This window comes from Heptranchias perlo, chromosome 14 (genome assembly GCF_035084215.1).
Source record: "Heptranchias perlo isolate sHepPer1 chromosome 14, sHepPer1.hap1, whole genome shotgun sequence".
Taxonomy (NCBI): Eukaryota; Metazoa; Chordata; class Chondrichthyes; order Hexanchiformes; family Hexanchidae; genus Heptranchias; species Heptranchias perlo.
The window spans coordinates 4,721,019-4,734,082 of NC_090338.1; the positions used below are offsets into that span (position 1 = coordinate 4,721,019).

Below are 13,064 nucleotides of genomic sequence, written 5' to 3' on the forward strand. Positions count from 1 at the left end.
AGAATGGATAGCAAACTGGCTACAAAACAGAAAACAGAGAGTAGGGGTTAAGGGTGGTTACTCAGACTGGCAAAAGATGGGAAGTGGTGTTCACAGGGTAAAATTGAACAATTGCCTTTAGTTTCTTAAACCTTCAATCAATCACGTTTTCAAAGGGAGCTGGGGGTGGGTGGGGGGCAGAAGTGGGTGGGAGAATCGGCCATCGGCAGGGAAACGGGGGGGGGGGGAATGAGAGGGGACGGTGGGTTGAGGATAGATTGTGCCTTGGTATGCGGGCATCAGTGACTATCCTTCGAGTGCAGCGGAGCACAGAGTGAACACCTCAGAGTTTGGTGAGTGTGGGAGTTCGGTGAAGTGGGGGACGGAGGTGCTGCTTTGCCTTTTCCTAACTTTTTTCCGCAGAGCAGCGTCTGACCTGAGCGGCAGAAGACTGAGAGTGGGGATAAAAGCAGCAACAGACTGCAACAAGAGACAACTACTGTGTGACGTCGCAGGTGAGGCAGGAGAGTCCGAGAGGTGAGCACAGTATAAAAGGAGAGACCGAGAGCGGGAGGAGAGTCTGAGAGGTGAACGCAGGGTAAATCTAAGGCAAGTCATGGCAGCACAGCTCGCACCCGTGATATGCTCCTCCTGCACAATGTGGGAAGTCATGGACACACCGCTGTCCCTGGTGACCATGTGTGCAGGAAGTGTGACCAGCTGCAGCTACTGGCAACCGCATTTCGGAGCCGAGCTGTGGGTGGACTCACTGTGGAGCATCCGCGATGCTGAGACTATCGTGGATAGCACGTTCAGTGAGGTGGTCACACCGCAGGTAAAGATTACGCAGGCAGAAAGGAAATGGGTGACCCCCAGGCAGAGTAAAAGGACTAGGCAGGTAGAGCAGGAGTCCCCTGGGGCCATCTCCCTCTCAAACAGATATTCTGCTTTGGATACTGTTGGGGGAGATGGTTTATCAGGGAAAGCAGCAAGAGCCAAGTTCATGGCACCACGGGTGGCTCTGCTGCACAGGAGGGGAGGAAGAAGAGTGGCAGGGCTATAGTGATAGGGGATTCAATTGTAAGGGGAACAGATAGACGTTTCTGCGGCCGCAAATGTGACCTCCAGGATGGTATGTTGCCTCCCTGGTGCTAGGGTCAAGGATGTCACGGAGCGGCTGCAGGGCATTCTGGAGGGGGAGGGTGAACAGCCAGTAGTCATGGTCCATATCGGTACCAACGACATAGGTAAGAAAAGGGATGAGGTCCTGCAAGGTGAATTTAAGGAGTTAGGAGATAAATTAAAGCAGGACCTCAAAGGTAGTGATCTCAGGATTACTACCAGTGCCACGTGCTAGTGAGTATAGGAACAGGAGAATAGACCAGATGAATGCGTGGCTGCAGGGATGGTGTAGGAGGGAGGGATTTAGATTCCTGGGACATTGGGGCCGGTTGTGGGGAAGGTGGGACCTGTACAAGCCGGACGGGTTACACCCGAGCAGGACTGGCACCAATGTCCTCGCGGGGGGGTTTGCTAGTGCTGTTGGGAAGGTTTAAACTAGAGTGGCAGGGGGATGGGAACCTGAGCGGGGAGTCAGAAGGGAGTAAAGTTGAGAGCAGCAAGAGAGGGGAAGACCCAGGGGAAATTTACAATACAAATAGTACAAACAGTTGTTCAAGAACAAGTGAAAGGGAAAAGCGTAGAGCAGCAGAAAGAAAGTGTACTTTAGACACGACAGATAAAGTGAAAACTAGAAGGCGTAAGGCGATTAACCAGTATCAAAGCTGAAGGTCAGTCTAGGGTGTGGTCCAACTAAAAGTTCTATATACAAATACACGGAGTATAAGGAATAAATTAAATGAACTACAGGTTCAAATTCAAATAGTCAGGGTATGACATGATAGCTATTACTGAGGCATGGCTGCAGGATGGTCAGGATTGGGAACTAAATATACCGGGTTATAAGGTCTACAGGAGAGACAGGGAAAATGGAAGAGGGGGAGGAGTAGCCTTAGTGATTAGAGATGAAATCAATTCAATGATAAAGGAGGATATAACGAGAGGTAAGCAGCCAACAGAGACCTTATGGGTTGAAATTGAGAAATAGGAAAGGATCTAAGACTATAGTGGGAGTTGTGTATAGGACCCCTGGCAGCAGCTCTGAAGTGCTAGATTGTATAAATGCAGAGATGAGACAAGCGTGTAAGAAAGGCATAGTGGTCTTAATAGGGGACTTTAACCTTCACATAGATTGGGGAAAGCAGACTAGCAACTGTCAGAAAGGTAGTGAATTTCTTGAGTGTGTCCGGGATAGTTTTCTACAGCAGTATGTCCTAGAGGCAACAAGGGGGCAAGATACTAGATTTAGTAATGAGTAATGAACCAGATTTAGTTAACAGCTTAACTGTGTGTGGACATCTATCCAATAGCAAAGGTTAAGGGGTGATCTGATTGAAGTTTATAAGATATTAAGGGGAACAGATAGGGTGGATAGAGAGAAACTATTTCCGCTGGTTGGGGATTCTAGGAGTAGGGGGCACAGTCTAAAAATTAGAGCCAGACCTTTCAGGAGTGAGATTAGAAAACATTTCTACACACAAAGGGTGGTAGAAGTTTGGAACTCTCTTCCGCAAACGGCAATTGATACTAGCTCAATTGCTAAATTTAAATCTGAGATAGATAGCTTTTTGGCAACCAAAGGTATTAAGGGATATGGGCCAAAGGCAGGTATATGGAGTTAGAACACAGATCGGCCGTGACCTTCTCAAATGGCGGAGCAGGCACGAGGGGCTGAATGGCCTAAACCTGTTCCTAGATGCTCAGTGTTCAGTTTTGCAGGACGATCAGGGCTCTACTCAAGCTGGGGAGGAGGAGGTGTGCCTGAATTTTGGGTCTGAAACGCCGGGATGAATGTGAGAGGTAAGCATTCCACGTCAGCCGTGGCTCCGTGGGTCGTACTGTCTCCTCAGTCAGAAGGTCGTGGGTTCAGGTCCCACTCCAGACACTTGAGCACAAAATCCAGGCTGACACTCCCAGTGCAGGACCGAGGGAGCGCTGCGCTGGCTGAGGGTCAGTACCGAGGGAGCGCTGCGCTGGCTGAGGGTCAGTACCGAGGGAGCGCTGCGCTGGCTGAGGGTCAGTACCGAGGGAGCGCTGCGCTGGCTGAGGGTCAGTACCGAGGGAGCGCTGCGCTGGCTGAGGGTCAGTACCGAGGGAGCGCTGCGCTGGCTGAGGGTCAGGACCGAGGGAGCGCTGCGCTGGCTGAGGGTCAGGACCGAGGGAGCGCTGCGCTGGCTGAGGGTCAGGACCGAGGGAGCGCTGCGCTGGCTGAGGGTCAGGACTGAGGGAGCGCTGCGCTGGCTGAGGGTCAGGACCGAGGGAGCGCTGCGCTGGCTGAGGGTCAGTACCGAGGGAGCGCTGCGCTGGCTGAGGGTCAGTACCGAGGGAGCGCTGCGCTGGCTGAGGGTCAGTACCGAGGGAGCGCTGCGCTGGCTGAGGGTCAGTACCGAGGGAGCGCTGCACGGTCGGAGGGGCCGTCTTGCAATAAGATGTTAACCTGAGGCCCCTTCTGCCCCCTCAGTTGGATGTAAACGATCCCATGGCCAATATTTAGCCCTCAACCAACTGATTATCTGGTCATTTATCACATTGCTGTTTGTGGGATCTTGCTGTGCTCAAAGTGACTGCAACATTTGGCTACATAACAAGGATTGCACTTTGAACATACTTGATTGGCTGTGAAGCAAGTGGGCTATGAACGGTGTTATTTTAATGCAAGTTCTTAATGCATTGAGTGTGATGAGTCTTAATTTAAACAGTTACAACACAAGAATGTACAGCGTGTGATCAATACAATAGTGGACTTGTGAGAATTTCAAAGCTTTTATTTGGGGATTGAAAACGAGACAGTGAACAGGATTATTGTCAGTTATGTAACAAAGACTTGTTTATAAAATGGTGTCCAGTTCATAATAAACCACACTTTGTTATTGGCTGTTATTTGAGTGCATAATCTCAACTAACAATTAATGATCACTCCCAGCAGTGACTCCCCCACAAGGTGACAGAATGGACGGGGGGTCTGTGTCTGTGATTCCCCCCCCCACACGGTGATGGGACGGGGGTCTGTGTCTGTGATTCCCCCACACACGGTGATGGGACGGGGGTCTGTGTCTGTGATTCCCCCACACACGGTGATGGGACGGGGGGTCTGTGTCTGTGATTCCCCCACACACGGTGATGGGACGGGGGTCTGTGTCTGTGATTCCCCCACACGGTGACGGGACGGGGGTCTGTGTCTGTGATTCCCCCCCACACGGTGATGGGACGGGGGGTCTGTGTCTGTGATTCCCCCACACACGGTGATGGGACGGGGGGTCTGTGTCTGTGATTCCCCCCCACACGGTGATGGGATGGGGGGTCTGTGTCTGTGATTCCCCCACACGGTGATGGGACGGGGGTCTGTGTCTGTGATTCCCCCACACGGTGATGGGACGGGGGTCTGTGTCTGTGATTCCCCCACACGGTGATGGGACGGGGGTCTGTGTCTGTGACTCCCCCACACGGTGATGGGGGGGTCTGTGTGATTTCCCCCACAGCCTTGCTGGTCGATCCCCATTCCCGAGAATGAAAAACAATTCCAAAAACTACCTAATAAAAACAAACCAGCCCGACAGCACCAGCGACACGCTGGTCCCCAGCCTAGTTTCGTAATCCGCCTTCCTTTAGGAACGTTAACTCCTCCATTCCGTCCGGGACGTCCTCCTGGTAAGGAGCTGAGCTGCGGTGGAAGGTGCTGCCGTAACGCGGGTCACTGCGGACCGAGCGGAGGAATCCGGCCGCCCCCGGCTCGGTCACACCGTCGGCCAGGATGACCGAACCCTCGACCAGCAACCCCGCCTCCACCAACAGCCGCAGCTCCCTCAGGTACTCCCCCCGCCCCTGGCTCAGGAACACAAAGTCGAAAGCCTCCACTCCGTACGCGGGCTTGAACCGAGGGATGGCCTCAGCCGGAGGGCCGGAGATCACCTGGAACTGGGGGAGAAGGGGGGGGGGGGGGGGGGGGGGGAAATCAGTCAGGTACAGGTCAATGTCAGGAGGCAACGCTGCACAACAGGCTCCGTTTTTCTAGGGGAGGGAGGAGTCTCTGCACGAGGGGCAATGGCCACAACGTGGCAGAAAGGAAGCAAAAACACACACGGTCAAAGCCGTGGGTCAGTGGGTGGCACTCCCTCGCCTCGGAGTCAGAGTCACTCCGGAGACTTGAGCACATAATCCAGGCCGACAATCCCGGTGCCAGTACGGAGGGGAGTGCTGCACTGTCGGAGGTGCCGTCTTTTGGATGAGACATTCAACCGAGGCCCCGTCCGCCCTCTCAGGTGGACATTAAAGATCCCTATTTCGAAGAAGAGCAGGGGGGAGTTCTTCCCAGAGTCCTGGGTCAATATTTATCCCTCAACCAACATCCCTTAAAAAACAGATTATCTTGTCATTTATCATATTGCTGTTTGTGGGAGCTTGCTGTGCGCAAATTGGCAATGAGGAGGCAGCAAAACAGCTAACCAGTGACCCCTTCTGGAATGTGCGTGCGTGTGCAGGGACATCGGGGGAAGACAGGATCAGGTGGCTGATGAAGGCCATTCGGCCCATCTTCAATCTTCCATCCAGAGAGATCCCAACATTCCTCCCCTCCCATCGCAGCATCCCATTGTGTTTAGTGTGATTCCCCCCATGGTGGAATATCCTGTCTGAGCCTCAGTGCAGAGGGTCACTCATAGACAGACCTCCTTGGGTTGAGGTACGGGAGGGGTGAGCTTGTGGTGGTGGTGGGGTTGTACACTGGCGAGATCCAGCCTTTTAAACGGTGAGAAGCTCGGAACTGTGGAGGAGCAGAGACATTGAGGGGTCCAAGTACAGAAATCACCAAAAACTAGTGGACAGGGACAGAAAAAATCAAAAAGGCTAATGGAATGTTGGCCTCTTTCTCGAGGGGGCTGGAATTCAAAGGGGAGGAAGTTATATATCAGTTATATAAAGCTCTGCTCAGACCCCATCTGGAGATACTGCGTTCAGTTCTGGGCACCGCACCTCAGGAAGGATATACTGGCCTTGGAGGGGGTGCAGCCCAGATTCCCCAGAATGATAACCGGGGCTAAAAGGGTTAAATTACGAGGACTGGTTGCATAGACTGGGCTTGTATTCCCTCAAGTATAGAAGATTAAGGGGTGATCAAATTGAGGTGTTTAAGATGATTAAAGGATTTGATAGGGTTGATAGAGAGAAACTATTTCCTCTGGTGGGGGGAGTCCAGAACAAGGGGGCAGAACCTTAAAATTAGAGCCAGGCCATTGAGGGGTGATGTCAGGAAGCACTTCTTCACACAAAGGGGAGTGGGAATCTGGAACTCTCTCCCCCAAAAAAAGCTGTTGAGGCTGGGGGTCAATTGAAAATTTCAAAACTGAGATTGATAGATTTTTGTTGGGTGAGGGGTATTAAGGGTTACAGAACCAAGGCGGGTAAATGGAGTTAAGATACAGATCAGCAGTGATCTAATGACGGAACAGGCCAGAGGGGCTGAACGGCCTCCTCCTGTTCCTGCGCAACGGGCCCGAGGGGCCGAGCGGCCTCCTCCTGTTCCTGCGCAACGGGCCCGAGGGGCCGAGCGGCCTCCTCCTGTTCCTGCGTTCCTCTGCGGGAGTAAAGTGCGTTGCCTGGAGTTACCTTGGATACCCTGGGTACCTGCGTGTGCTTCAGTCCGGCCATCAGCATCATTCCCTCGGCCAGGTCGGCGGTTTTGGGGTCACGTTCCACGGTGTAAAGCTTCGACCCGGGCGGGAGGAGCCGTGCGATGCGGATCGCTGCGTACCCACAATAAGTGCCCAGCTCCAGAGCCCGGAGAGGAGCGACGGGCTGGACCATCGAATCCAGGATCTTACCTGCAACAGGTTCAGGTCGGAGGTTACACAAAATAGTCGGTGATGATTTTCATAGAATTATAGAATGACACGGCACAGGAGGAGGCCATTTGGCCCGTCGTTCGTGCCTGTGCCGTCTCTTTCAAAGAGCTATCCAATTAGTCCCACTCCCCCCTGCTCTTTCCCCATAGCCCCGCAAATTTCTCCCCTTCAAGTATTTATCCAATTCCCTTTTGAAAGTTTTATCATTGAATCATAGAAAGGTCACAGCACGGAAGGAGGCCATTCGGCCCGTCGAGTCCGTGCCGGCTCTATGCAAGAGCAATCCAGCTAATCCCACTGCCCCGCCCTATCCCCGTAGCCCTGCACATTTTTTCCCTTTCAAGTACTTATCCAGTTCCCTTTTGAAGGCCATGATTGAATCTGCCTCCACCACCCCCTCGGGCAGTGCATTCCAGATCCTAACCACTCGCTGCTATTGATTTGGAATGCGCTGCCTGAAAGGGCGGTGGGAGCAGATTCAATAATGGAGAATTGTGTTTAGTTCTGGGCACCGCACTTTAGGAAGGATGTCAAAGCCTTAGAGAGGGTGCGGAAGAGATTTACTAGAATGATTCCAGGGATGAGGGACTTTAGTTACGTGGATAGACTGGAGAAGCTGGGGTTGTTCTCCTTCGGACAGAGGTGGTTTAGAGGAGATTTGATAGAGGTATTCAAAATCATGAAGGGCCTAGACAGAGTAGATAGAGAGAAACTGTTCCCATTGGCGGAAGGGACAAGAACCAAAGGACATAGATTTAAGGTGATTGGCAAAAGAACCAAAGGTGACTCAACATAACAACTCAATGCGTAAAAAAAATATTCTCCACATCTCCCTTTTGGCTCTTTTGCCAATTAGAATCATAGAATCGTTACAGCACAGAAGAAGCCCATTCGGCCCATCGAGCCTGTGCCGGCTCTTTGTAAGAGCAATCCAGTTAGTCCCATTCCCCGTAGCCCTGCAAATTTCTCCCCTTCAAGTATTTATCCAATTCCTGTTTGAAAGCCACGATTGAATCTGCTTCCACCGCCCTTTCAGGCAGCGCATTCCAGATCATCACAACTCACTGCGTAAAAATGTTTTTCCTCATGTCGCCTTTGGTTCCTTTGCCAATCACCTTAAATTTGCGTCCTCTGCTTCTCAACTCTTCCTCCAATAGGAACAGTTTCTCTTTATTTACTTTATCTAAACCCTTCATGATTTTGAACACCTCTATTAAATCTCCTCTTAACCTTCTCTGCTCTAAGGAGAACAATCCCAGCTTCTCCAGTCTCTCCACATAACTGAAGTCCTTCATCTCTGGAACCATTTTAGTAAATCTCCTCTGCACCCTAATGTGTGCAGTTTTAGAGGACTTTAAAGCCACGGAGAGAGTGGTGTAGATTCACCAGGATGATGCCAGAGATGTAAAACTCTAATTATGAGGAGAGACTCGAGATACTGGGACTGTAGCCACTGGGGCAGGGAAGGTTAAGAGGAGATTTCATTGAGGTTTATCAAAATTATGAAGGGTTTTGATAGAGGGAATATGGAAAGACTATGTCCTCTGGTTGTGGAGTGGGGGGGGGGGGGGGAAGTCAGTGACGAGGGATCATCAATTTCAAATTGTCATTAAGAGAGTGAGGAGAGAGGCGAGGGGAAATTCTATTGTGGTGCATGAAACGGTTTGCCACAGGGAGTGGGTGAGACAGAAACCATTGCGTCTTTTAAGTGAAAATTGGATAAAATTTGAAGCAGAGGAAGTTACAGGGCTATGGGGAGAGAGTGGGGCAGTGGGATTAGTTTGGGGATTGATACAGGGCTATGGGGAGAGAGTGGGGCAGTGGGATTAGTTTGGGATTGATACAGGGCTATGGGGAGAGAGTGGGGCAGTGGGATTAGTTTGGGATTGATACAGGGCTTTGGGGAGAGAGTGGGGCAGTGGGATTAGTTTGGGATTGATACAGGGCTATGGGGAGAGAGCGGGGCAGTGGGATTAGTTTGGGATTGATACAGGGCTATGGGGAGAGAGCGGGGCAGTGGGATTAGTTTGGGATTGATACAGGGCTATGGGGAGAGAGTGGGGCAGTGGGATTAGTTTGGGATTGATACAGGGCTATGGGGAGAGAGCGGGGCAGTGGGATTAGTTTGGGGATTGATACAGAGCTATGGGGAGAGAGCGGGGCAGTGGGATTAGTTTGGGATTGATACAGAGCTTTGGGGAGAGAGTGGGGCAGTGGGATTAGTTTGGGGATTGATACAGGGTTATGGGGAGAGAGCGGGGCAGTGGGATTAGTTTGGGGATTGATACAGGGCTATGGGGAGAGAGTGGGGCAGTGGGATTAGTTTGGGGATTGATACAGGGTTACGGGGAGAGAGTGGGGCAGTGGGATTAGTTTGGGATTGATACAGGTCTATGGGGAGAGAGTGGGGCAGTGGGATTAGTTTGGGATTGATACAGGGCTATGGGGAGAGAGTGGGGCAGTGGGATTAGTTTGGGGATTGATACAGGGCTATGGGGAGAGAGTGGGGCAGTGGGATTAGTTTGGGGATTGATACAGGGCTATGGGGAGAGAGCCGGGCAGTGGGATTAGTTTGGGATTGATACAGGACTATGGGGAGAGAGTGGGGCAGTGGGATTAGTTTGGGATTGATACAGGGCTATGGGGAGAGAGCGGGGCAGTGGGATTAGTTTGGGGATTGATACAGGGCTATGGGGAGAGAGCGGGGCAGTGGGATTAGTTTGGGATTGATACAGGGCTATGGGGAGAGAGTGGGGCAGTGGGATTAGTTTGGGATTGATACAGGGCTATGGGGAGAGAGCGGGGCAGTGGGATTAGTTTGGGATTGATACAGGGCTATGGGGAGAGAGTGGGGCTGTGGGATTAGTTTGGGGATTGATACAGGGTTATGGGGAGAGAGCGGGGCAGTGGGATTAGTTTGGGGATTGATACAGGGCTATGGGGAGAGAGTGGGGCAGTGGGATTAGTTTGTGGATTGATACAGGGTTACGGGGAGAGAGTGGGGCAGTGGGATTAGTTTGGGATTGATACAGGGCTATGGGGAGAGAGTGGGGCAGTGGGATTAGTTTGGGATTGATACAGGGCTATGGGGAGAGAGTGGGGCAGTGGGATTAGTTTGGGGATTGATACAGGGTTACGGGGAGAGAGTGGGGCAGTGGGATTAGTTTGGGATTGATACAGGTCTATGGGGAGAGAGTGGGGCAGTGGGATTAGTTTGGGATTGATACAGGGCTATGGGGAGAGAGTGGGGCAGTGGGATTAGTTTGGGGATTGATACAGGGTTATGGGGAGAGAGTGGGGCAGTGGGATTAGTTTGGGGATTGATACAGGGTTATGGGGAGAGAGTGGGGCAGTGGGATTAGTTTGGGATTGATACAGGGCTATGGGGAGAGAGTGGGGCAGTGGGATTAGTTTGGGATTGATACAGGGCTATGGGGTGAGAGTGGGGCAGTGGGATTAGTTTGGGATTGATACAGGGCTATGGGGTGAGAGTGGGGCAGTGGGATTAGTTTGGGATTGATACAGGGCTATGGGGAGAGAGTGGGGCAGTGGGATTAGTTTGGGATTGATACAGGGCTATGGGGAGAGCGCGGGGCAGTGGGATTAGTTTGGGATTGATACAGGGCTATGAGGAGAGCGCGGGGCAGTGGGATTAGTTTGGGATTGATACAGGGCTATGGGGAGAGAGTGGGGCAGTGGGATTAGTTTGGGGATTGATACAGGGCTATGGGGAGAGAGTGGGGCAGTGGGATTAGTTTGGGATTGATACAGGGCTATGGGGAGAGAGCGGGGCAGTGGGATTAGTTTGGGATTGATACAGGGCTATGGGGAGAGAGCGGGGCAGTGGGATTAGTTTGGGGATTGATACAGGGTTATGGGGAGAGAGTGGGGCAGTGGGATTAGTTTGGGGATTGATACAGGGTTATGGGGAGAGAGTGGGGCAGTGGGATTAGTTTGGGATTGATACAGGGCTATGGGGTGAGAGTGGGGCAGTGGGATTAGTTTGGGATTGATACAGGGCTGTGGGGAGAGAGTGGGGCAGTGGGATTAGTTTGGGATTGATACAGGGCTATGGGGTGAGAGTGGGGCAGTGGGATTAGTTTGGGATTGATACAGGGCTATGGGGAGAGAGCGGGGCAGTGGGATTAGTTTGGGATTGATACAGGGCTATGGGGAGAGAGCGGGGCAGTGGGATTAGTTTGGGATTGATACAGTGCTATGGGGAGAGAGTGGGGCAGTGGGATTAGTTTGGGGATTGATACAGGGTTATGGGGAGAGAGTGGGGCAGTGGGATTAGTTTGGGGATTGATACAGGGTTATGGGGAGAGAGTGGGGCAGTGGGATTAGTTTGGGATTGATACAGGGCTATGGGGAGAGAGTGGGGCAGTGGGATTAGTTTGGGATTGATACAGGGCTATGGGGTGAGAGTGGGGCAGTGGGATTAGTTTGGGATTGATACAGGGCTATGGGGAGAGAGTGGGGCAGTGGGATTAGTTTGGGATTGATACAGGGCTATGGGGAGAGCGCGGGGCAGTGGGATTAGTTTGGGATTGATACAGGGCTATGGGGAGAGAGCGGGACAGTGGGATTAGTTTGGGATTGATACAGAGCTATGGGGAGAGAGTGGGGCAGTGGGATTAGTTTGGGATTGATACAGGGCTATGGGGAGAGAGCGGGACAGTGGGATTAGTTTGGGATTGATACAGAGCTATGGGGAGAGAGTGGGGCAGTGGGATTAGTTTGGGATTGATACAGGGCTATGGGGAGAGAGTGGGGCAGTGGGATTAGTTTGGGATTGCTCTAGCACAGAGCCGGGCTGAATGGCCTGCATGGTTTCAACGATCCCTTCGTTCCTGAGGATATTTGGAAGGATCTGGAGGTGCCAGGTACAGAGAGTGAGACCCCTGGATATTTTGCTGAGCAGTGTCTCCATTTACCTTTCTCAGGACCAGTGCTGGTTACACACTCGTATCTGCCACACCACTCGTCCAAAGTGCTCAGTACACTCTCGGGCTTCCCGTGGGTCGAGTTCGTCAGGACGTAGCGGAAAGCCCGTTCCTCTCTTGAAATGCCAGTCAGGCAGCTCCTCAACCGCCCCAGGAATTGGTGGAGGTAGAACCAGACTATCCGCCTGCGGTAGCAAATCGCCAGGGTGGTGCAGACGGGCACCAGAATCGCGGCGAGGGCAGGAAGCCACATCGTCGGCTGAAAGTAACATGACACATTATTAATCTCAGAGAAACCTCAGAGCCCGGATGTAATTACTACTGGGATCCCATTCGACTTAACTCACTGAGCAGCACTCCCGTCTCCGAGTCAGAAGGTCGTGGGTTCAAGTCCCACTCCAGAGACTTGAGTCCATGATCCAGGCTGACACTCCCAGCGCCAGTACTGAGGGAGTGCTGCACTGTCGGAGGTGCCGTCTTTCGGATGAGACCTTAAACCGAGGCCCCTTCACCCCTCTTAGGTGGGCGTAAAAGATCCCATGACTACTATTGAATCATAGAATTATAGAATGGTTACAGCACAGAAAGAGGCCATTCGACCCATCGAGCCCGTGCCAGCTCTCTGCAAGAGCTAACCAGATAGTCCCATTCCCCTGCTCTTTGCCCATAGCCCAGCAAATGTTTTCCCTTCGAGTATTTATTCGATACCTTTTTGAGAGCCACGATTGAATCTTCCTCCACCCTTTCAGACAGCACATTCCAGATCATAACCACTCGCAATGGCGTCTCTTCCCGCTCCCTCACCGTTACCTCTGGAGTCCCCCAAGGATCTATCCTTCGCCCCTCCTATTTCTCATCTTCATGCTGCCCCTCGGCGACACCATCTGAAAACACAGATTCCACACGTACGCTGACGACACCCAGCTCTACCTCACCACCACCTCCCTCGACCCCTCCATTGCCTCCGATTTGTCACACTGCTTGCCGGCTACTCGATGAGCATAAATTTCCTCCAACTAAATATTGGGAAGACCTGAAGCCATTGTCTTTGGTCCCCGCCACAAACTCCATTCCCCGGCCACCGACTCCATCCCTCTCCCTGTCGGAGGCTGAATCAGACCGTTCACAACCTTGCCGTCCTATTTGACCCTGAGATGAACTTCTGACCACGTATCCGCTCCAT

General features: G+C 52.2%; 1 protein-coding gene across 1 annotated transcript; it reads right to left on the minus strand.

Moving 5' to 3' along the window:
* Nucleotides 1-4,283: 4,283 nt before the first annotated feature.
* On the minus strand, nt 4,284-12,612 carry LOC137332032 (transmembrane O-methyltransferase homolog). The gene is made up of 4 exons (XM_067995762.1): nt 12,590-12,612; nt 11,873-12,140; nt 6,718-6,914; nt 4,284-5,013 (listed from the first exon to the last, which is right to left on the minus strand). The coding sequence occupies exons 2-4, from the start codon at nt 12,132-12,134 to the stop codon at nt 4,681-4,683; spliced, it is 792 nt and encodes a 263-aa protein (XP_067851863.1). The 5' UTR covers nt 12,135-12,140; nt 12,590-12,612; the 3' UTR covers nt 4,284-4,680.
* Nucleotides 12,613-13,064: the final 452 nt, after the last annotated feature.